General features: G+C 37.9%; 1 protein-coding gene and 1 long non-coding RNA gene across 2 annotated transcripts; one reads left to right on the top strand and one right to left on the bottom strand.

Moving 5' to 3' along the window:
• Window positions 1-5062, top strand: LOC109166822 (pantothenate kinase 1). Its single transcript, XM_019315704.1, has 10 exons — window positions 1-358; window positions 859-1068; window positions 1689-1735; window positions 2266-2382; window positions 2718-2837; window positions 3279-3373; window positions 3455-3548; window positions 3929-4060; window positions 4375-4487; window positions 4675-5062. The coding sequence occupies exons 1-10, from the start codon at window positions 295-297 to the stop codon at window positions 4871-4873; spliced, it is 1191 nt and encodes a 396-aa protein (XP_019171249.1). The 5' UTR covers window positions 1-294; the 3' UTR covers window positions 4874-5062.
• Window positions 4494-26629, bottom strand: LOC109166823. The gene is made up of 3 exons (XR_002051744.1): window positions 26619-26629; window positions 17180-17185; window positions 4494-4623 (listed from the first exon to the last, which is right to left on the bottom strand). It is a non-coding gene; the product is annotated as an uncharacterized LOC109166823 (long non-coding RNA).

The following is a 26629-nucleotide window of genomic DNA, read 5'->3' as shown; positions in this document are numbered from 1 at the left end:
GGAAAGCCACCAAGAATAGGAATAGAAAGACTATGAACTTGGTTTATCACGCCTTCCTGACGACTATGTGGGGTTAGGTGGGTTTGGGTATGAGCTTCACAACGCTGCTCTATAATCAGCAGCCTTTCTTGACGATGTTCTATATAAGAATAAGGTGGAAGTTGAGTGGGCGAGCAGCGAGACACAGAGAAAGATAGATAGATTGAGAGAGAGAGAGAGAGAGAGAGAGAGAGAGAGAGAGAGAGAGAGAGAGAAACTTGGGGGAATAATTCTTAGAAACTCTCATACAGAGATATGGAAAGGGTTGCTACTAGCTCCAACTCTGATCTGATGTTACACTTGGCTATTGACATTGGAGGTAATTTTGAATCTTCAAAGGTCGCACCTTTTTGTTTGTTTGTTTGATTTTCTGTTTTTCTTATTCTTATCCACCGTGGGTCAAACCTTTTTTGTTCTTTGAGGGTTAAAAAAAGTGATCTTTCTTGTTCTTCTGTCTTTTCTTATGCCCTGACCTTCTGGGTGCTTCGAATTTAGAGTTTAGCTTTGAAGGGGTGGGTGGTCCCCTATACAGAAGAAATGATCCCCTTTCTTAAAATTTGTGTGCTTTGTTGTGAGATTCCTACAATGAGTTGTGTGTGTGTTCTTGGAATCTTGATGAATAACAGGAGAGTTGGCCTTGTTTATTCATTTGGTTATTTTGTACTTGCTAATCAAAAAGTAATAGAGCTAAAGAGGAGAGGACTTTTGAGAACTCATTTTGAGATTTGTGTTTCACTCAATCAAGTAATGAATTACTCATTTTTTTTTTTATGACACTTGCATTATTATTTCCCACCCAAGAACCCTTGTTTTTTGCAGGCTCTCTCATTAAGTTGGTGTACTTCTCAAGTAACAGTAGTTGCACTTCAGATGATAATGGAATGAGGGTAATAAAAGAAAAGCAAAAAGACTCCAATGGTGATGTGAACTACCACTTTCTACATGGCAGGCTTCAGTTTGTGAAGTTTGAAACAGCCAAGATTGACGAATGTATAAAATTTCTCTCGTCAAGGCAGCTCAACTGCAATGGTACGTGTCCTTGGTAGAGTATAACATTCGTATATTACTTGAGCTAGTCTAAGCTTGAGAACAATGTGGGGGCGATAAAAAGAGTTGGATTTCGTTTGTGTGAACTTAGTGCTCATTCAATCCTAGTTACGTTATTTGTAATATAACATTTGAATTAATTGAGCATCACGATAGATTTAGCATATTCATCAAAGGCTGCTTTATATCACGAAAGAGTATAGTATTCTAAAACCATGCCTTAAAAAGGATGGTGGCAAAACTTCTTGTTAAGATGTGACTCAAGAAATGAGTGGTCTCAGATGAATAGCGGAGACTTTTGTAATGTTCCATTAAATATGCCCATCTTCTAGTTCACTATTAGCAATAAGAAGTAAAAATTTTTCCATTGGATCATGATGCAATTTAGAATACACACACAAAATATTGTACTATATTTTAAAACTCAAAAGGTGAGCTTTCTACTATGAGAGATTATGCTTTATTACTTTGAGAAATTCTCAATGCAGTTTCTATGATTTCTATTGTTTTTAGTATGTTTAGTTTTGCAAGATTTTTCAAGTTTAGTTCATTTGTTTTATTTTGTTTTTGGACATAGTGTTTAAAACTTAAGGCAATTACAGGTGGTAGATTTCCAGAGGCTCATGCCGGAAACAAGAACATCATTAAGGTAAGAGATTAATTAATGGGCATTATCTTCCTATTTTGTTTTTAGAGAACTTTGGTTTTTAGATTGTTAAAAACACGTGTAAGGAGAAAGGTTTGTGTCTTTTAGATAGAGTGAAAATTGTGTTACAAAAAATAAGGGTGCTCTGGCCATTGATTTTGTTGAGCGGAGGCTGGTGAAGGGCCAAGTCCAGCACTTTGCCTCTCGAAAATGTGGTGGTATAAAGAAATAAAGTTGCGCCTTCGCTACGAGGTTACGAGCTATATCTTTTGGGTAGTGGTAAGCGGTTGAGCCTAACGTATTTAACTCTCTTTGGTTATTCTCAAAGGATTACCTATATGGTTTGGGCTTTTAGGGCGAGATCATAATTTTAACCAGAATGTGACCTCATTTAACTTATTGATTCAAATGGAGGATTTTGGTTTTGTTGATTTTGTTTCTCCGAATCTAGGATAAAATATGGTGGTGGTTGTCAAATTTTTGGACCAACGGCCAACTGCATCACCTATTAATGATTGGTTTTGCTTGTGAAGGCGACAGGTGGTGGCGCGTTCAAGTTTGCTAATTTATTCAAAGAAAAGCTTGGAATTACTCTGGACAAGGTAGACGAGATGGACTGTCTTGTTGCAGGAGCAAATTTTCTGCTTAAGGTGGGACTTTTGTAGCAAAATTATTTGGTCAGTATTCCTATGATTTGTTTGTTTTCCCATCCCCCCTGAATTGGAAAATCACAATTTATTTATTTAAAATGTGAAATCTTTGGTATTTCTACTTATCAAAGAAATAAAAAATATTTGGTATGCTAGACTTCTCTATAGCTTAAATTATCGTTCTTTAATTTCGTGTTTTCATTCTCTATTTAATTACCTTCCCTCTTCTTCTGTGCATGTGATGTTTCGATTTCTACCTATCAAGAAACATAGTATGACAGACATTTCAATTCCATCTAGGTTTTCTAAGCATTACCTTAATTGTTTTTGACCAGGCGGTCCAGCATGAAGCTTTTTCACACATAAATGGTCAGAAGGAATATGTGCAAATCGATCACAATGATTTATACCCTTATCTTCTTGTCAATATTGGATCTGGTGTTAGCATGATAAAGGTAAACAAACATTAACCACCACCCCCCCTGATAAGGGTAAAGATTAAGCGGGAATATAGAGTAGTTTTCTATGCCAACAGAGTGCAAATAGAGAGGTAGGTGCCAACACAGGCTTAGCTTACTGGTTCAGTAGGCAGTATTTGGGAGAAGAAACCTTGCAATGTGGGGATTATGTCCAAAGTGGACTGATCCCTTGTGTGCACCGACATTTGGCTCAACTCTCAAATACTATGTCGGGCCGGGGTGTGGGGGCCCTTGGGGTTGGGGATTCAACCTTTTGGGAGAAGAAGAGTGCGAATAGAGATGTTATTGGGATGCTAAACTTGTTTGGGATAGAGAAACAAGAACCAGATCATGTTTTCTTGTAATTCGTTTCAGAATTTCATTCGTGCATCCCCGTTCATGTATTTTGGGGGATTACATTTAATTTCTTGCATTTAGGTGGATGGGGACAACAAGTTCGAGCGAGTAAGCGGGACTAGTGTTGGAGGTGGCACCTTCTGGGGCTTGGGGAAGCTTTTGACACAGTGCAAGAGGTAAGCCTTTGTTCACACGGTACGGTTTTCAGCTTCGTAAAATTTATTTCTAATCAAAAGTTAGTTTCTTTTTTTGCTCAGTTTTGATGAGTTACTGGAATGGAGTCATGAAGGAAATAACAAGGCTGTAGACATGCTTGTCGGAGACATTTATGGTGGAGCAGATTATTCGAAGGTAAAATTCGAGGTTCTTTTTTTTTTTTTTTTGTTTTTGTTTTTAGCATTAGCTAATGTTGGTAAGCTTTATTTTCTAAAACAGAACAAATTGCTTAATTAAGATTTGCTGATTTCTGTATATATTTTGAGGACAGTAATGATACCCGATTCTTCCATTCAAGGATATGATTGATATCAATTTGTACTTGGGGACCCTTTAGTTCGCTCATAATTTTAGTGACTTTAATTAAACGTTATGCAGGTTCTAGTGAGTAATTCATTAGTTTTTGACTAAAATGATGACTCGTGAATTTGTCTTGCGGAACACCGATGTAATATAAACTCCAATATGGACTGACAAAAAGTTATTGATTCTGTTTTGCTCGGCCTTGATGACAGATTGGACTTACATCAACAGCCATCGCTTCTAGCTTTGGAAAGGCAATCTCAGAAAACAAAGAGCTCGATGAGTACAGAACTGAAGATATTTCCCGGTCATTGTTACGAATGATCTCCAACAATATTGCACAGGTTGGTGATACACCCCTGCACGATATCTTATCATCAATAACCTTCTTCTCTTTGAGTTCAGTCTATACTTAAAATTCTAGAGCTTCTGATGTGATCCCACATCGGCTCCACAAGTGATTGTGGAGTGGTACTTAAGTTGGAGCCAAACCTCCACTCATGAGCTAGCTTGTTTTTAATGGAGTTAGGGTCTTGGCTTGAGCACCATATCATTTGTGCTCTTTGTTAGAGGTCCTAGCGGAGGGGTCTGCCAGCCCTAGCAAAGGGGGTAAAATGATTATTCTCTTTTTTGTGATTTATTTTTTTACTTTCTGCAGATCGCTTACTTGAATGCATTACGTTTTGGACTCAAGCGAATATTTTTCGGAGGATTTTTCATTCGGGGTCATGCTTACACAATGGACACCATTTCTGTGGGAGTCGACTTTTGGTAATTCTCAATTCCACACTCTCATTGTCATTGCCTGGTTTACGCGATTGAACATCTATCATGCCATACCTTTAAATCGCCTTCACACACACAAAATCTCATTCCCCGCAAATGTATAAAATGTTGATGATTCTTACTTGGATGTTTTCATACTTGATTCAATTCAATACAATTATAACGCCCGCAGGTCGAAGGGCGAGGCAAAGGCGTTGTTTTTGAAGCACGAAGGATTTCTGGGCGCATTAGGTGCTCTGATGAACTACAAACGGGACGACCTCGGTGACTTGTTATCCCATCGGTTCGTGCAACAACATCCAACGACCTCAGGTGGCGCCAAAGAAGATTCATTGCACAGCTCAACACTTTTGAGTGTTGGTGAAAATTGATCCCAGAGTGCAGGTTGGAGTAGGAAATCATACATAGACCAGTTTTATACCTCATAGGATCTGTTTGTATTTGTATTTTTTTCTTTCCAGTGAGCCGACTCGCTGAGCTTTTAGCGAGTTTTGTCACTCGGTAAAAATGTTACTTGACATCATGAGTTATTTTGAAAGAATGAATATTTAGTTCAAATATAGTACTGTTTTCAAAAAAAAAAAAAAAAAGAAGTTCAAATATAGTACTTGGAATAGGTAATAGTTACATAACTTTGTCGAATATGTGGCAAAGTTACAGTGCTAGATATATATTTTTTTTTTTGGGGGGGGGGGGGGGGGGAGGGGGTGAGAGGTTTATCATATGTTTCCATTCTTAAATCATTTAAATATAATAAAGTAAAAAAATAAGGGTCAAATTAGTCATTGAACAAAATGTGAAAATGCATTTTCGCCATTCAATAAAAACGGTTACAATTAGACCGGTTAAAAATGATACCCATCTTCAAATCACTTGAGTTGTTATACCATGGACTAGGGTCCACCTTGTAAGGTGGACCATACTCTAAATGACGTTATTATGTATTTTTAGTATTGTTATTGTGAACTTTTAGAATATAAACTGTGTTTCTAAGTCAAAACACATAACGACTATAAAAGGGAATTTGTATTCATCAAATCCTAATATGTTAATATTGTGATTGTAATATTTGAAAGGAAGTTGTGAATACAAAACAATGTAATCAATTACATATATTTTAACATTGTGTGTTCGTAGTAAACAAATTGTGCGAACATTTGGACACGGGTCCACCTTGCAAGTTGGACCCGCGTCTACGGAATAATTTGTGAGATCACTTGAGATGGGTTGCATGATTTTAAAAAGTCAAATGGTCTTTTATGTTGTAATTCGGCCTATCAACTTGTTAGTTCTCGCGTGATAGTTGTACGGTAACGCATCGATTGTATGTATGAAGAATATTGCAATATGGAATGGAAGAGTAGAGAGAAAAATATAACACAAAAATGTAGAACTCAAGAACACAAGTTCACTCTTTCATTATGCCTTGAACATGTATACATATATATCCATATAACCCTTCATTTTCTATAACATAAATAATGGAATAAATATAAGGCAAATGAAAGGTCTTGTGATAATGGCCATAATAACAATAATATTTATAACACTCCCCCTTGGCCATTATCAAACTATACTCATGCCTCGTTAAAAACCTCGCTAGAAAAACCCAGTGGGAAAAACTTAGACGAGGAAAAGAGTACACGAAGTATGTTGATCCATGTGTTGTACCGGTTGCCTCATTAAAAACCTTAGCCTAAGAAAACCCAGTGGGAAAAAAACTTAGCCAAGGAAAAGAGTACAAACATAAGCCTTCTGGGCATAATCTTCAAGATTTCAAGAGTCTTCAGGACTATCCACTCAAGTGCACCAACATCGGTTGCCTCATTAAAAACCTTAGCTTAAGAAAACCCTGTGGGAAAAACTTAGCTAAGGGAAAAAGAGTACAACCATATGCTTTCGTAGCATAATATTCAGGATATCAAAAGTCCTCTAGATTGTCCATTCTAGCACAGCTAGGCGTTGTCGCTCCCTCTGAAGATAACAATCTTCTAAGCCCACGCATCCCAATTTTATGAACATATTACTCAAAAGTGGATGTAGGCAGAGACTTAGTGAACATATTTGCAAGATTGTTCAGTGGGAAAAACATTCTCAATAAGAATTTTACAACTCTTCTAGAGTTTATGTGTGTAGAAGGATTTAGGTGCAACATGTTTTGTAAGGTTCCCCTTAACAAAATTATTACTTGCTTGTGCAACACAATCTTATTTATCCTCATATGGGACTTTGGGGGTAAAAATATAACATAACCAGTTCTGAACTTGGCATCATAGGGATAAAATAAAAGAGCTAATGCCCAAGTTGCCCATCAAAACCACATATTGGTTTCTCACATAAACGTCAAAATCTTTGTACCTCGAAGGTGTTGGAGGATATGTTAAATACCATTCCAATTTTCATTGTAGGGAGAAGCACTAAATCTTGTTAGCAATTTCATCGCAAATTCAATATCAGGCCTGATGCGATTATGGAACTTCTAGTTCAATAATAGTGCTCCAATAGCAATGAAGTAATGGACTTCCGGTCCCTAAATATCCTCATTATAACCTTCGAGTCTAAATGGTCATTTATCTACTTCAAGAGATTATTGGACAACCGTTTGTGTGATAAGTAAATAATACTTGTCTATATAAAACATCTTCAAGATATTTTTCAAGTAGGCTAACTGGTGTATAAAACTTCTTCAAGGAGAAGCTCGTTCTTCAGGTTGAGACAATACTTGGATTTCCAAGTCTTTTATTTTAAAACTCCATCTTTCGGCATGAGCTAATATCACCAAGCTCTCTATGTGTTTCAATGATATTTAAACCGTCAATATCGACTGAGATGATAAATAAATAACTCCATTAGCAATTCTTTAACGAACACATAATGGTACATATTATTTATACATTCCTTCTTCGGGAGGAAAACACTCAGTCAATAATATTCAAGTCATACAAAGACTTTAGTAGTTTAATGATACACGTTGAGATTTTCACTTTCCACATTCCAAAAGTGTTGAATCCATCGGGGATTTACAAATAAATATTAGCGTCTAATGACCAGTAAATTACGGTCATGACGTTCATCAACTGCATATCTAAATTCATAATTCACTGCCAATAATGTTAATTTGCGGAACGTAATGCCATATGTTGTGGGAGAGAATATTTGATCAAAATCAATTCAGGGTCTCTGCGTAAACCCTTAAGCTACCAGTCTCGCTTTATATCATACCACCATATTGTTTGTATTTCTCTTTCGTACAAACACCCATTTGTAACCTACAGGGTTAACATTAAATGGTGTACGTGTTATAAAGAGAATACAGTTTTAGCGAGCTGAGCTGTACATGCCTTAATTGCTCTTTTATACATAAAAAAAAAAAAAATCAAGGCACTACTGGTGCCTAGCTCTGGATCCAGATTCTCATATACTAAGAGCAATTTATAAGACAATTGTGTTGTCGACAACTATAACATTTTTCATAAATTTCTCCCATATATATAAAATAACGACAATTTCTAATTCAACCAGACTCTAGCCATTTCCCAAAGGTATTTTTATCTGGTCGTTCCGCATCCCTGTATTATGATTTTGGGTGCACCTATAATTGGGGTTTTTCGCCTTCCAGACGAATGTCTTCTGGACGAATATCTGCAGGACATACTTCTTTAAGCGATTTCAAGAATGACACCATTGTAACACCCCGTGTTACGATCCCTAAAATCAATTAAATCATTTAATCAATTACCCAAAATAAAGAATTAAATCACAATAATTAATTAGGAAAGGCCCACCATAGTCCACGGGCCCTTATCCCTAAACCCAACCCTTAGTCCCAAAAGGAATAGAATTAGCAAGCCTATAATATTAGTTCCTAATTAGGACTCCTAAATATATAAATAGGGGACTTAAGAGGCACCTAGAAACCCCCCACCACAATAACGTTCCACACTCCCAAAGAGCTCCAAGAATTCCCTTAGAAGAAATCAAGAAAGCAAGAAAGCTTAAAGAAAGACCCTTCATAGCCAAGGAATTAATTAAGGCTAAGAGGTAACCCATGTCTCAACAAAACCTATTTTCATAGCTATGATTCCCCTCTTAGGATTTCCCCATATTATTGTGTATTGATAATCTGTGATATTATTATTGATGATTGGTGGGATGATTCCATGGGTGATCTTGATGATGAAAGGTTCTTGATAATTATGGTGTTCTTGATGATTATATGATGTTCTTAATGATTGTAGGATATTCTTGATGTTTATGTGACATTCTTACCAAATCTTGATATTAGAAGATGAATTGTGTCCTTGTTGATTTAAAAGTGATTAGAACCCTAGGTTGTATCGTATGGAATTATTCTTGGTATATTGGGTGGGATTTCGCATGATTGGGTGTTTATTATGTCTAGAAAAGCATGATAAGTTATGTGCCGTTTGTTTCTTGATTTTGATCCGTTAATTGTCTACGTGTGTTATCAATTGCGTTTGAAAGTGTCTAAGCATGGTTTCGGGTTCCACAAAGGTTCCCGGGGCGTTTTTGATGAAAAAGAGTCAGTGGGCGGTAGGTGGGGGTAGGGGACCCGCCACCTACCCGCAGCCAAATCGGGCAACGCCGGCAGCGGGCAGCGGGCGGGCGGGCAGCTGCCCGCCGCGCACCCGCTGCCCGGATTTGTAGAATGCCGGCGGGTGACCCCACCCACCGGCTACCCGCTGGAAATTCCCCCACTTCGGGATCCCGGCTTCCCCGTTTGATGTTCCCCCGACCCCCGTGGTGTCCCAACGGACTCCGTCTATCGTGCCTATGTCTAGTTTGATTTTCGGGTACCGTTCGTAGGTCGTATGAGTCTTATATATTGCATGCTAGTTGAATTGGTATCCCGTTGACCTAGGTGAAAGAAGTATGAACCCCTTAGGAATATTCTTAGTATGTGAAGGATCACGCATAGGTTTTGTTATACGTTTTCTCCCCCTTCCCAATGTGTTAATGTGGGTTGCATGTGCTTGCTATGTGTTATGTGTGCATGTTACCCCGATTTGGTTGAGATCAATCGGGCTATACGGGCAGTCGGGTGGGCTGAGAACCATACCGGCTGTTAACCAGGCTGGTAGAGATCGGTCAGGTATATAAATATTATATAGGACTAAGGTCCACTATACGGGCAGTTGAATGGGTTGAGAACCATCCCAACTTTTAACCAGACTGATAGAGACCGGCCAGGTATATAAATATTATATAGGACAAAGGTCCACTATACGGGCAGTTGAATGGGTTGAGAACCATCCCAACTGTTAACCAGGCTGGTAGAGACCGGTCAGGTATATAAATATTATATAGAGCTGCGGCTCATCGGTCGGTTGCGATCGACCCCTCCGTGCTGTGAGACGGGGCAGGGTGCTGCGGGGCCGTGTCAGAGCTATATGCGCTGACCCTCATGTATGGGCATGCGATTGGTCCTGTGGCGCCAACAAAGTGTGCTATGTGATGAAGTATGGATGAGTTGTTGTTATGAGTATCTTGGAAATGAGACTATGGGATTTATACCGGGGATCGTATATGTTGAGTTATGATTATTAATTGTGCTTATCTTATCTGTCTTGCCTGTTCTAAACTGCATATGCTGGGTATAACTGCTGTCTGTGCTTAGCTCTATCTGTCGAGTCTATCCCTGTTTTAAAAGCTAGAGTTCGTAGGATATATCTTCATGTCCAAAATGGTTTTCGTATATATATATATATATATATATATATATATATATATATATATATATATATATGTATTGTATTTCAACGCGTTGGAGTGGGTTACCAGCATCTCTCGCTAAACAGATATATTTGGCTTTCAGGCACAGAAGAATAAGTCACTGGAGCGCGCTAGAACTTGGAGCGTAGAAGTAGATAGTTTCCCTTTCGGCCTGCGTGCCATGCTTATGCATTTACGTTACTAAGGATATTAGTTAGTTAGCCTGTGCACCTGAGTTCTCTAGCTCAGGTGTGGCATAGCACCCCGTACTCTTGTATTATGCTTTGGGATTTAATGAGATTTCACCTTTATTTTATAAGTTTTAAATATCTTGAAAATCTGGGGTGTTACAACCATTTTCTACTAGATTTAGCTTTCTGCGGATTATACCAACATGTCTCCACGCTTCTGGCGTCAAGGAGCATTGGTAGATATATATGGTCCAAGTTGGGGAAAATATATAGGACCTAGTCACTCATGAGTATATATATTGGCAGATTAATTATCTACTGAACTTCTAGTTCAGTTTACTTCTTCTGAACTTCTAGTTCAGTCTACCTAGTACGTGGATTTAAATATTGAAGATCAATCATTCATAGAATTTCTCGGCATTCTATAAAATTCGAGATCTTATCTCCCCCTAATGCCGTGAAATGATCTTCATAAAGTGTGCAATCAGCGTACATAATTATATATTGATCCCTTATCATGGGCTCTACAGATTTAAATAACAGACGGAGGTTTATAATCAACATATACATGCCCACAATGTACGCTATGATGGTATAGGAAAAAGACTGCACATTGTGAATAAAACGCAGATGGGAAATGTTTGATTTTATACCACGTACTAGGTGTTAGGGGGAATACTTATGATATGCAGCAGGCCAGATTGTGATAACAACAATAACATATAAAACTGATGTCCCCAACAAGAAAAAAATATATAATCAGATATGAAAGCATACATATCAAGAAAAAAATATATAATCAGATATGAAAGCCTACATATCAATTGATTTTACAAGGGTACACAACAATCATAGGGAAGTTGTGAAGCTTGTCAAATAAAATATATCTTCAAGATCTCCCAAAAATCCTTATCCTCAACTTTACATTAGTTCACTCACTGGTTTGGGAATTGCTTCGTGCAAATTCACATGATATAATTCATTCCCTCATTTGCTTCGGGCAAACTAATATGAAATAATTTAGTCCTTCGTTTGCTTCAGGCAAATTGATATGATATGATTCATTCTATCTTCCAAACCAATAACATCTAAATCAATCATATCATGTATGGCATAAGTCAAAGATCATTCTTATAAAGGAGTATACCACTCCTTAAACAACACAGAATTGCACTAAGCCATAGTCGGAGAGGGATTTGTCATGTTGACATCTTAAATTTAGTCAAAAGATGATTATCATAATTTGTTGATAATAGCAATCCTTCCGGGATTGATATAAGATTTATGGAACAAATAATAATTCAATTTTGAATTAGCAGTCAGTCAATTGCATACGAGAGTTATGTTGCATGCATGAGAAAAATTTCCATATATAAATAAGCAGGCAAACTAAGAGAATTAAATCTGAGAAGTAAACTTCCCGAATAGTAAATTTCGGATAGTTAATCCGAGTAGTAAAATCAACAAAGTAAAATCACTTTGCCCTCATAATAATTTGCTCAAAAAATAACTTAACTTTTCGAATATTGCGGTCATGAATTAACTTTTCGGATGCTTCAGGCATAAACTAACTTCTCGGATGCTTCAAGCATAAGCTAACTTCTCGGATGCTTAAAGCATGAGCTAACTACTCGGATACTTCATGCTTCAGGCATGAACTAACTCTTTTTTTTTTTTTTTTTTTTGGCCATGAATATATTTTCATGCATTGTTCAAAACATTATCATGACACCAATCATTTCTTCATCAATACCTCGTCATTTCATTATCAGCATTTATCGCAATATTTGCTTCAGGCAAATTAGCTAGAATCATCAAGATGAGGTTCATTCTCCAATGACCAAATGCTTTGGTGCGCGGCACGTAGGGATCAATGCCCTTCACACCCACATTGATATCAAACCTGCTTCTGGCTAGAATTTTGCCTCGATGAGTTTTGGTCGTCCTTGAATATCTTGATCACTTTGTTTCTTATTCTGAGCTCGAAACTCATACCACACCGGTTATAATCTCGACTGCAACCCCTTATAAAGTTACTCAACTAGGTAACATTATGTGCTTCAGGCACCTGTGCAAAATCAACCAGACATGCATTTTGATTCTTCATCAATAACTAGTTATGTTTCTTAGCCACAAGAAGTGTTAAAATCAGCTTAGGATGCTTCTCATAATTTGTTGTCTTGTACTACTGCTGGAGTACAAATTACTCACACGAAAAGTTGGCAATGTCTTTTCAATTAAATATTTATCTAAAACTTCTTGTTTAGAGTTTCACTTCTGAGACTATTTTGTGCAGAGCTGAATTATAGTCAGTTACTGACTTATAATCTTAAAACTTAAGATTAATCTAGTCAAATTGTGTCTGAGGAACGACAATAGATGACTACTAGTCAAAATGGTCCTTCAGGGACTTACATAATGCAATAGAGACTTTTTCAATCAAATACTCATTTTTAATATCGTGGTTCAAGTAGTGACATATGACAATGAGAGCTTGTGCCTTCTGGGCATCGGTTCTCTGTGACTTAGCAACAAAATTTTGGCTCGATTTCTTAGATGCCAAATATATTTCAATATCCAAAGCCCAAATGAAATAATTGCTATCGACATGAGCGAGCTCAATAAAATCACATTTGACAATTGAATACGTAATCTACAAAACATATATCATATGTTCTCATATACATTTATAATATCACATGTTTATAGCAAAATAAGGAATCTAACATCTTCTAGATGCAAAATGAACTTTTCGAGATGAAGTCAAAAGATAAAATCAGAAAACAAATTGATCTTTCGAATATACACAAAAACCGAAATGGTGCAACACGAATTGGTGAGGCAAACACCAAATTGATGCAACAAGCATCGACTCGTGTTTATACCATCAACTCGTGCTACAAGCAACAAGGCACGAATCGGTACGAAAACACCGAATTGATGCAGCAAGCATCGACTCGTGTTTATAGCATCAACTCGCGCTACAGGCAACGAGTGGTGTTTCATTCTCCAATACACCGAATTGATGCTCCCAAGTCATCAATTAAGCTTTAAAGTCTTACTCACTCTTAAGCTTCCACGAAATAAACTTTAACAATCTTAATTAAAAACCATTCATTCATTGCCTAATCAGGCACAAAAACTAATTGCTAATCACATGCAAACGACATATCATAAAAACATAATAATGCACTACATCATAGGGTATATAACATACAAAGTATGCGAAATGAAAATAATATGTATACATACATTGCATCTTCGTACGAAAAGCCCCATCTATTTACACAAACATATATATCACATGCTTTTCTTTCAATTTTAAGAATCAAAAATAAAATTGGAAATATATATTCAGGAATTTACACAATCATATATATACGAACCGGTATGTGCAATTCATATTTCAAATTTTAGAATCAATATGTATCGTATCAATCATGTATTTCATAATCATATCAAGAGGTGTAGAATCAACATGTGCCATATAAAAACATGTATTATATGAAACCTATGAACATGCTTGCCTAGTATAAAAACATGTATTATAACATGTCCGAGCATACCGTTCACCGAGGAATATGTTGGCGATTCGTGCTGATAACGTGTTGTAATTCGGCCTATCAACTTGTTAGTTCTCGCGTGATAGTTGTACGGTAACGCATTGATTGTATGTATGAAGAATATTGCAATATGGAATGGAAGAGTAGAGAGAAAAATATAACACAAGAATGTAGAACTCAAGAACACAAGTTCACTCTTTCATTATGCCTTGAACATGTATATATATACATCCATATAACCCTTCATTTTCTATAACATAAATAATGGAATAAATATAAGGCAAATGAAAGGTCTTGTGATAATGGCCATAATAATAATAATATTTATAACATTTTACAATTTTTTTTTAGTTGAATGATGAAATTGCATTTTCATGTTGTATTAGATGACCAATTTGATCCTTATTCATAAAATAAATTATATTGTGGTAATTGTTAGGACTCTGTTATTATGTTAGACTAGGATTCTATTCTTGTACTTGTATTTATATTCTGTATTGTTCTCTATCATTAATTCAATCCAGACTTTAAGTTCTCATCTGGAATCAGTAGTTTTAGGTTTCTCATTGGCAACTGGGTCTTCGGATTTGCAAGTCAGCTCTGTTGGAGTTTCTTCTGAACGGACTGTTTCCGAGACCGTTGTCTCTGTCCCAACGGTGGCTAAAAATTCGTTATCCACTGCTCATCACTTTGTTTCTATCAAACATACTACCCGGAATTATCTGTTCTGTCGAACTTAGTTGGTCCCTTTCTTGCGTGGAAAAAATTTATTAGGTTTTGTCGATTGTTCAATCCCATGTCCAGTAACAACACTGCCATAGCCCGACAACACTACAACCTCGGTTTTGGTTGCATCGCCGTTGACCGTTTCTTGTGCTGCGTGGGTTCAATAGGATCAAGCGATCCTTTCCATGCTAATTTCCTCCTTATCTGATGAGGTCATGCATCTTGCTGTTGGGAAGACGACATCCATACAAGTTTGGTTATCCATTGAAAACAGTATCGGATCTACAACCCGTGCCCGTGCCCTTTGTCTTCTTGGCCAGCTTCAAGCGTTGCGACAAGGAGAGGACTCTGTGTCAGATTACCCTGGTCGAGCCCAGGTTTTAGTGGAGGATCTTGCGTTGGCCGACCATCTAATCTCCTTGGATGATCAAAATTTATATGTGTTTCGAGGCCTATGTACAGAGTTTCGGCCATTGGTGGCGACGTTAACAAAGGGAGAGCCGGTGACTCTCAATGAGCTCTTTGATTTTTTAATTGCACAGGAGTTCATATGTATAGAAGATGTGGTCCTAGGCATTGGTGGCAGTTCGATTGCTCCAACGACGATGGTTGTGCATAGTGGTGGCAGCTCTGGCGGGTGGCACTTCTTGTCGCAGAACCGTGGTGGCGGTTCACGTGGTCAAGGATAATGTGGAGGTCGAGGACAAGGGCAGCGTTCTCGGCCCTATATTCTGCGGTGTCAAATCTGTCATACTCAAGGACACATAGCTGCGACTTGTTTTCAACGGTATGATCAGGCTCCCGGACCTCAGGCTCATATGGTCTATTCTGCGGATGATGTTGGTTCTATAGGCCCGCATAATTGGTTTCCTAACACTGAGGCTACGAATCATGCTACACCTGATGCCTCTGTGATGGCCTCTTTGACCGGTTATAATCGTTTTGACACCTCCGGGTTGGAAACTGTTCAGGTTTGTCTATTATTGGTGTTGGTCATGCTTCATTTTCCACTGAGTCTTGTTCTTTGAAATATAATTGTCTGATATTTTACATGTTCATGGTCTTTCTGCATCATTATTATCTGTTCAGCGATTTACTAGTGATAACAATGTCTTTTTTGAGTTTCACCCTCACTTTTTTCTTGTGAAGGATCTTATAACCAAAACGGTGTTATTTAAAGGTCGTACTTTAGGCGGTTTTTAGACATGACCTATGTTACATCCTCCATTCTATTGCGTATGTTGCTGCTCGCGCTTCACCTTTAGTTTGACATGATCGTCTAGGACATCCGCATCATTGTGTTTTGAGTTGAATTTTACAGTCCTATTTTGTTGATTCCTCTAGTGCTAGTATTAGTTCGTCTTGTCAACTTGAGAAATCCTCACAGTTTCCTCTACAACGTGTCGTGTCTTCTAGTTTTCATGTTTTAGACTTAATATATACTGATATTTGGGGCCATGCACCTATTACTTCATCCAATCACTATCGTTATTTTGTTTTGTTTGTTGATGATTACACTTGTTTACTTAGTTCTTTCCTATGCGTGCCAAAAGTGATTTGTATGATATTTTGGCATGTTTTCATGTCATGGTAGAATGATCTTTCTCATGCAAAATTAAGCTTATTCTGTCTGATTCGGGGGAGAATATAAATAGTTACATTCAACTCTCTCTAAACTTGGTATTGTACATCGTCAATCCTGTGCCTATACTCATGAACAGAATGGCCGCGTTTAACGAAAACATCGTCATGTTGTTGAGACAGGACTTGCCTTAATGGCTCAAGCATCAGTTCCTACTCATTTTTGGGACTATGCGTTTGAGATTGCAGTCTCTCTTATCAACAAAATGCCCACTTCAGTTCTGGGAAATTTTAGTCCTCATTATTTGCTTCATCGTTCTCATCCGTCCTACTCATTTCTACGAGTCTTTGGTTGCTTATGTTTCCCTCTACTTCATCCTTATAATCATAATAAGTTAGAGTTTCGGTCTGCACCTTGTGTTTTTCTAGGCTATCTTGACTCATTTCGTGGTTATCGTTGCATGGATCTAAACACTAATAAGGTATTCATTTGTAGGCATGTGAAATTTGATGAGTTTGTTTATCCTTTTCAATCTCCTAAAATTGCACAGGAACAGTCTGCTGGCTCTAATATTGTATGGGGTATTATTCGTTTGACTACTGTTGCACTCCTCACTTGCGTCCGTCACCTGTAGCTACTGCCGTGCCCAATGCCCAGGTTATGCATACTACTCAGATCGTGCCGGCTATTTAGTCCGAGCTTGCTGCCCAATTCGTGCCCACTATTTCCGAACATTCAGCGGGTGGTGTTGTTGCTCCAGCGGCAGCCTAGTACCTCCGCACACCAGTCAGCTCGTACACATCATATCACTCTTCGTAGTATGATCCGGTCTCGTACAGACCTGGCTGCTTTTGTGTCTCAGGTTTGTCCTACGGAACCAACTTGTTACTCACAAGGTGTTCTATATCCACAATGGCGTGAGGCAATGGATCTTGAGCTCAATGCGCTTCTTTAGGATAATACTTGGCGCTTTGTACCGGTACAGTCAGGTATGAATGTTATTGGTTGTAAGTGGGAATTTCGCACCAAGCGCAAGCAGATGTGTCGATTGAATGTTATAAAGCTAGGCTTGTGGCGAAATGTTTTAATCAGGTTGCTGGACATGATTTTTTCGAAACTTTTAGTCCTGTTATTAAGCCGACTACGATTTGGTTACTTCTTTCTCTTACTTTCTCGTGATTGGGTGATTAGATAGCTTGATATTCACAATGTGTTTCTGAATGGTAACTTAGCATAAACTATTTACATGCGTCAACCTCCGGGTTATGAGGACAAGAATTTTCCTAATCATGTCTGTTTGTTGCAGCGTTCTTTGTATGGTCACAAACAGGCGCCTTGGGCATGGTTTAATCGCCGACATGAGTTTCTAATCTCTGCTGGTTTTAGTCCTTCTAAAACGGATGTCTCTCTTTTTATATATTCTGACAGTGGTGTGTAGCTTTATATTTTAGCGTATGTAGTTGATATACTCGCGATGGGCTCAGATCCAACTCGTGTGTCAAGCGTCATTGCAAGAATGGCGTTTGTATTCAAGGTTCGTGATATGAGTGCTCTGTCCTTTTTCCTTGGCATTGAAACTGTTCCACATCGTGAGGGTCTGCTTCTTTCTCAAAAATGGTACACGGGTGACATTTTAAAACGAGTTGGTATGGTTGATTGTAAGGAATTGTCAACGCCTGCCTCGTTGGTGAAGAATGATGACGAGTTTGTGGTTCCATATGTTGATCCAACCCAATACCGTAGTTTAGTTAGGGTATTGCAATATCTTGTAGTTACTCGGCTTAACCTCTCTTTTGCAGTGAATAAGCTATGTCAGCACATGCAATCTCCCACTACAGCACACTGGAGCATGCTTAAACGTGTCATTCGATACGTTAAAGGTACGATGCATTTTCGTTTGTATCTTCGTAAGTCTTTGTTAGCATCTATACATGATTTTTCTAATTCGGACTGGGCTTGTAACTGGATGATCGGAAGTCAACGAGTGAGTTTGCGGTGTTGGTTGTAACTTGGTTTTCTGGGTCTATAGGAAGTAACGTACTGTGGCTCGTTCCTCTACAGAAGATGAGTACAAAGCCTTAGCAGATGTGTCAGCAGAAGTTACGTGACTGGTTTCTCTATTGAAGGAGCTTGGTGTGTCTTGTGCTACATATCTATGTGCGAATATTGTTTTTCATGCTTGTACAAAGCACGTTGAACTTGATTATCACTTTGTTCGTGATAAAGTTGCTAAGGGTGAGATCCAAGTCAATTTCATCTCAACAAAAGATCAACTTGTGGATCTTTTTACCAAGTCACTTCCAAGCAAACAGTTTATATTTTTACGAAACAAGCTCAATGTTGTAAACTATCAACCTTGTGCTTGAGGGGGAGTGTTAGGACTCTGTTATTGTGTTAGACTAGGTTTCTATTCTTGTACTTGTATTTATATTCTGTATTGTTCTTTGTCATTAATTCAATCCAGACTTTCAGTTCTTATCGTATTTAGGACTTTCAGTTCTTATCGTATTTAGGTCACCAACAATGCTATCTTAAAAAGATGATAACATGTTTTTAAAATACAGAAGTTAAAATAAAAAAAAACAACTTTTATATTTTGTAATTAGTTGTTAGTGGTTAACATGTTGTATTAGCTAATTGTGGGGTTATTTGGTAAAATTAGTTGCTTTTTGATAGCTATTAGTATGTAAAAAGAAATATAAGAAGAGTTGTATATTTTAATATTATTTGTTATTGGTAATAATCTTATAATAATTTTAATTATGTAGAAAATACAAACATTCATATATATATATATATATATATATATATATATATATATATATATATATATATATATATATATATATATATATATATATATATATATTCTTTAGAAAGTGACTAAATAATATGGAGTAATTATAACAACAAAATATCTCCGTGCTCAGTTGGCACCTCCGTGCTTCTCCTTGAGGAAAGGTCACAGATGGAGAAAGAATATATATCGAAAAGATACTAACTTGTAATAGAGTCATTACTAACAACTAATGGTATTGAGTTACACCACAATAGTTAACACCATTATTATTATTTTTCTTAAGTTCATAATATTCTAAGACCAACATCTATATGCCATCAAACTTGAAGTAATGTTGTTGCAAATAGTTGCTATCTCTCAAATTCTCACTTCCTCATCACCTTATGCTAAACTAGTTTGACATCTTGAAAAATTAAACATTATGAGGTATGAAATCAAGATATTCATCGACGATTCTAAAAGTTGGGTTACCAATTGTGTTTATTCTAATATAGTTGTGCAATGCAAATTGAAAACATTAATTTAACATATTATTCTATTTTAGTACATTAATGAACATCTTGACATTTTTATAATATCTTCTGTCGAGTCTTAAAGAACACCAAAAGACATCTCAATATAACTTCTTAAAGAAGAATATATTTAATTATTCTATTAGATTTGCACCACGAAACTCCGAGTGATATTCTACTATGAAGATTATCCAGAATTCTTTACTCTCAAGAATTCATTAAGCAACCAGAGTCGTGATTTAATTTGTTAAAAGTTTACTTAAGTATTGTCTTCATGTTTTGAAGATAAATATTTTTGATAGTGTATCAAATGAGATGGTCTTACAACGCTTTCAAGATACGAGAGAACACAAAATATTACTATCACATTAATTTTTCAGGGTGGTTAATATATATATATATATATATATATATATATATATATATATATATATATATATATATATATATATATTTATTTATTTATTTTGTTGAATTTCAGTTTGTAATGTGCATTGCTATAGTTGGATAGTAAAATTTGTATCCAAGAAAAAAACATATCATTGTTGGATATGTCATTGCTAAAACCCAAATAATAATTCTACGAAAAGATTATTATTTTATGGAAAAAAAAATTGGGAAGGAAAGGGTGAAGAGATATGACTCGGGTTTGGTGTAGGTTGTTAGCACAATTCGAGTGAATCACTCTTTCCTTAAAACCTTATTTGCTACCTCCCACAAGTGCTAGGAGTGTTGTAGCCTAGGTTTCCTAGGATATACCGTGCTACGGTTCAACGTTTGAACACCCAAACTTTGAACCCGGCGAACAGGCTTAGAACACAGTAGCAAGAAAGGAGTGGAAGCAGAGTGCTTTGGAGTTGAAAACATAGTAGAATATGTGCATGTATTTCTTGTGTTAAAATACTGCTGCTCTACTCCTTATATAGGGATTGAGGAGTGAATAGCCTTCATTATGACATTTAAAACTGATATAAAACCCAGCTTTGCAACAGCTAAAACACCATGCCACTATCTAAAAATTAAATTCAGAATTAATAGAAATTCAATTCCGTAACGGATGAATTTAATCCAACAACAGTCACTTTAGCTCTTGCTGTAGGCACACGAGAGCTTCAGGTTTGGCCCCGGCGTACACGAGTTCAAGCCTGAATCAAGTCTTTCCACTCTCATTTTGGGATTTGATTTGCACTTCCTCTCTGCACGCGCAAGAGAGCCTCTATGCTATACAATTCAATAAACTTTAAAAGAGCTCTTGTATAAATAGTGGTGCAAATCCACTTCCCAAACCAATGTCGGGCAAAAGCTACTCCCAAGCTTTTTCCCTTCACTTTTCCAACTCAAATGGGTTTACTTTGAGAATCAATATCTCATTCACGCATTATCCGTTTTGAGCGTACAATATATCAATCTCTTCGTCTCACTACGAAGAACCCGAATCCACTTTGACCCGACCCAAATCGAAAGTGGACCACACAGATAATTATACCGCAAATAACCACTTAATAAAAGATTACTATCACATTAGTTTGTCAGGGTGGTTAATATATATATATAAATATATATATATATATATATATATATATATATATATATATATATATATATATATATATATATATATATATATATATATATATATATATATATATATAGAGGCTATTTTTCAGGTGCAAACCATTATTAATGTGTGAACTTGCGGAACAATCAGGTGCGTCGATGTATTGGATCGGATGGCTAAAGATTTGCTCCTCACAACAGAAGCATGCACTTTGTACCATGGGATCCCCCGCCAGCATTATATTACTTCAAGTGTGCATCTTATTTGAATAGAATTCTAACGTCCATCACGTAACTTCCTTCCCATCTTATTTGAAAAGGATTCTAGCGTGCATCCAACACTTATTCCTTGGCTTGCTTACGCTTGTCGAGTTTGATCCGTAACGAATCTGCGACGCATCGACGAAGGTTGATGGCATGCGAAACGGATGAGGGTGGCTGCGCAATGGAGTTTCCGCCAACCGACGAACACCCTTTTTCCCGCCATGGATGCTTTAGAGCTACCGGCAGTGGGGCGTGTATTTAGAACACTAAACGAGGGTATCCAATGCTACACCAACTACGCTCGAACCATCGGGTTTGACGTTCGCTGTAGCTCCGTGAAGCACGACCGAGACGGAGAAGTGTACTTGCGATATTTGGTGTGCAGCCGGCAAGGGTTCAGGGCCGGTGGTAGGATACCCCGCGACCATGATCGGGGTGTGAATGCTGGAGATAAACGGGAGCGCCGCCGACGGCTTTCTAATAGAGTTAATTGCAGAGCAAGGATCGACTTTAAAAAAACAGGCTCTGGGGAGTTCATTGTTACCATTTTTGTCGAGGAACACACCCACAAATTGTGCTCAGATTCGTCTAAAGTTTTTATGCGAATTAACCGACGTCTCAATGTGGTCCACCAGGCTTTTTTAGGTAATTGTGTTAAGGCCAACATTGGTGCTTCAACGGGGCTGCGATTTTGCAAGGAAGCCATCGGATCGTATGCAAATGTCGGCGCAACGGACGTGGAATTCCACAATTTTAAACGAGATGTCCAAACATACGTTGATGTAGCTGATGTGGAGATGATTATGGCCACCTTCAAAGCCAAGCAAGAAATGTGCAGCGATTTTTTTTTTTGAATACCATATGAATGAGGAAAACCGGCTATCGCGTCTATTCTGGGCTGACCCCCTCAGTAGGCGGACATTTTCTTGCTACGGTGATAATATTTCCTTCGATGCCACCTACGGAACAAACAGGTATGGGATTGCACTTTGATTATTGCAGATGTTTAGATTGAACCCCTGCAAAGTGTGTGTACTGGTAGTTGTATGTGCATGTTACGCCCACCCAAATGCCCTTTGATCATCACATTTTTCACCGTCGAAGTGGGTACTATTGCATTTGTATAGTGTGAGAGTTTTCCCTATGACCATGATGCATCTTGGAGTTGTAATTTTGGTAACCATCTTTGTTGTACAGTTCCTTTTCTTTTCAGATGTTTTTTTTTTGTTGTTTTAATTTTTATTTATCTTGTATCTTTTCATACCTTTGCATTTTTGTTGTTTTTTATTGCTTCTCTTCTGATTTTGATATTCTGGTAGGCCCTCGACTAACTTCATACTAAAAAGCCCTTTGATGCCTAATTATTTTGTATTGAACGTACACGAGTAATTTTGGAACTAATGCATGCCTTCTTATTTCGCAGGTACAGTATGGTGTTTGTGCCATTTACTGGTGTGGACAATCACAAACGATGCATCACTTTTGGGGGCGGTTTGCTCACTATGGAAGATGTTGACTCATACAGCTGGCTGTTGGAGAAATTTATAGCTGCAATGGGCAAGAGCCCATTATGTGTTGTGACGGACCAACACCTAGCTATGCGAATTGCTATCCAACAAGTATTGCCAAATTGCTGCCATCGCTACTGTATGTGGCACATTATGACAAAAGGTTAATGAAAAGCTAGGCAATGAGTTAGCTAAGGACAATGAGTTTCGCAAAAAACTAAACGCTATCGTATGGAATGAAAGAATCTGCAGTGATGAGTTTGAGGCACAATGGCACCTATTAGTGGATGAGTACAAGCTAACAAACCATCGGTGGTTTTGCAAAATATTTGGTGAAAGGGAGAATTGGATCCCGGCTTACTTTTCTGATTTGCCCATGAGTGGGGCTGTTAAGAACCACATCGCGGTCAGAAGCAGAAAACGGTGTATACGGTAAATTCACACGCCCCCATTCCAGTTTGGTAGAGTTCTACATGTAATTCGAGAGCGCGCTGGGAACGCAGCGCTATCGACAAGATAAATTAAACGCAGAGTGCGAGGGTTACCTGCCTGAATTTAAAACGCCATTAGCACTCGAGCGTAATATTGCACGAGAATTCACGATCACTATTTTTTATGAGCTACAGAAAGAAATAGAAGCAGCTTATTTTTATTGTTCTGTGATCGGTGTATGCCAAGACGGGGATAGCACCCATTACGACATTGCAAATGAGGGCAACATTATTGCGACCGTGCACTACAAGGTGGGTGGTCTTGGAGCATCATGCAACTGCAACTTATTCCGAAGAATGGGCTTGGTCTGTCGGCATATGTTTGTGGTTTTCCGGAGTGCACAGATGGAATAGTTACCGTCCGAATACATTGTGAGCCGATGGTGCAAACATCTTACTTGCGGTGCATTCAAAGGACTACTGTCAAATGGTGATAGGCCAACCTTGTAGCAACACAACTATGGGCTGAGATAAACACGTGCGTTGGACTGGTAGGCAACAGCCTAGAGCGGCAAACGCGGATGGTCTCAATACTAAAGAACCTTACCGCAGAATTCAGTAGTCACGGACTATCTACGAACCCTGTTAAGGGTAACCATGCTGCGATACAGGCATTATGCGGTGTTGAGCCGCCAGAACCAATAACAATCAAGCCCCCCGCCCAAGCCAAGAACAAAGGCACTGGAAAGCGTATAAAAAGCCACAGGGAGATAGCCATCGAGAAAAATGCCAAAATCGGACGAAAGTGCGGGATTTGTGGTAAATATGCCCGCCATAACGCCCGTAGTTGCCCGTCAAAGTAACTTGCTAAGAATTCTGTAGCCTATTTAAATTGGTTTGTTTTATTCCCTTTTTTATTCAGTACGATTCGTTGGCCTGTACTCCGGATTATATAGTCAGTTTGTAATTCATTTAGTGCATTCCAATAACATTAGTTTTTTAATCCCCTATTACTGTTGGTACCATTTTTGCACTGTTTATACACACACGCTGGAGTGCCCAACGCATACACTACTACCTAATTTTCTCCCCTTTGCATTGTTTTTTGTAGGAATTTTCCAATGCATATCAAACCCACTTTTTAATATCCAATGCATATCAAACCCACTTTTTAATATCCAAAATGGACTTGTGATAGACAGCTTAGCATAACACATGTTATAAAACATAAACCCCACTGCACAGTGTGCGTTTGTATATACACAGGCATGCATAGTGTCTCCTACCCTAATTCACCGATTCTGGTTTATGTGGTTTATTATGGCATATTATATTACACAAGAATATGATTTACTTTATACATATTTCTAGTAGTTGCCGTGATTTTTGTCCTACCTCTTTTTATTTTTTATTTTATTTGAGATATCCTTATGGTTTGCAATGTTTGCAACTGTATGCAAATAGAATATTGGGATCCCCCAAATATAATTAATTAACACCGAAAATAGATCAAAACGACTAACAAAATTAAAAACCGTGTTGCACTGCCCAAACATTAAAAAAGTCTAACTAATAAATGACCATCACCACCTAAGATAATTTACACAAAAAATTAAAGCAGGCCACTTGAGCTAGACCATAACTCCTGAAACCAAAAAACAAAACCCCAGATTGAAGGTGTAATCATTATCAAATCTACTTCCATGTTAGCACCCCATCCTAATCACCGATGCATTTGTGCCAATCTTTTACTTTCAAAAGCTGACACACGCGCAGCAATACTGGTTGTATGGGTGTTTACCACGCTAAGCAGGATATTATGCATGTAGCGCTTGCGTAGGTTGAGCATCTGCATGGCATTCCCCCACTGCAGACCAGTATCCCAACTCGCACACCCCTGCCCCGCGTATGCCTCCATATGGCGCATCGTGAACACCCCAGAATCCGACGTTGAGGTGGTATCTCTCCACGCCATCTACATCCTCTTCGGTTTCAACATTTGTATGCGTGCAGCACGAAGCCCTTGCCGCTTGGAGTCCAAGTAAGCACTCAGGCACATCATCTGCACGAAAATCATTATTAACACTACTGTTACCAACTTAGGATAAGAAGGGCTGTAATCATTTTTCTAATATGTAAGCACTCAGGCACATCACCTGTACCAACCTCACTACTATTAATAATAATAACAATTTAAGATAAGAACTGCATAAACCATTTTTTTAATACATTATTAGGCACACGCCTAAAACGCATGACTATTTATAAGATATGATGCATAAGATATGTTAAAGTAGCAGTTAATTCTACGCTGGCAAAGATCCACTTAAAAGGGAATCAAAAAACTGCAGATCATCCTAAAAAGGAATAAAAAAACTGGTGAAAATTTCCTAATGCAACGAGAATAAAAACGAGTATAGGACACCATAATTAGACACATAACTAATATTGGCAGGTCATGCATAGTCTGTTTCTTCCTAACATATAGGATTTTGCTAATGAATGAAGTGTTAAGTCCCTAAATCCAATTCAGCCATGTATTACCTGTTCTTAATTATGATGAAGTGATGCACACACAACAGGGAATACTACGGTGGAAAAAGCAACACAAATTGGGTACTACTAACAGCCCAAAAAAAGAAAAACAAAAAAAACTGTAGACCACTCGCTAATGTGGTACAAAAACAGCCCATACGGAACTAAGGAAGAAATAATTAATAAACAGTATGGCGTTGCTTTAATTGCATCCACAAGCCAAACCCCCCACCATTTCTGGTATCGAACTTCTTTTCTGGTGCAAAAGAGATGTGAAAGCAATTGCGAATACTATGGTGGAAAAGGCAACACAAATCGGTTATTCTTAACACCAACCGAAACCTATTCTAAATTAACCACCGCAACAAGAACGAAAGTAGCACATATGGAGTTAAGGACACATACCAGCTCCTCTGGAGCCCCACCATACATTTATTTGTTAGTCTTCTTCACAGACGAACTATCAATGATGTCAAAACGGGGCTGCTTGCAGCTGATAGCCATCATGTAATAAGTGCTCTTGGTGAAAATTGGGAAAATAAACTGCATTGGCATCCAAAAAAAGAGTATTAGTCTATGGAGGGTAGATGTTAGTGCAATGTCATAATAGTTAAGGGTACATCACCATATCTATGTCGGCAGTACCCCTACGGCCCATTCTCTGCAACTCGGCATCCATGCGGTTCGCGAACCAACTGATCCTCGCGTCATCACTGACAGATGTT

This window comes from Ipomoea nil, unplaced genomic scaffold (assembly GCF_001879475.1).
Source record: "Ipomoea nil cultivar Tokyo-kokei standard unplaced genomic scaffold, Asagao_1.1 scaffold3105, whole genome shotgun sequence".
Classification (NCBI taxonomy): Eukaryota; Viridiplantae; Streptophyta; class Magnoliopsida; order Solanales; family Convolvulaceae; genus Ipomoea; species Ipomoea nil.
Note: the sequence above shows the minus strand (reverse complement) of the source record. Positions and strands in the feature narration are given on the sequence as shown.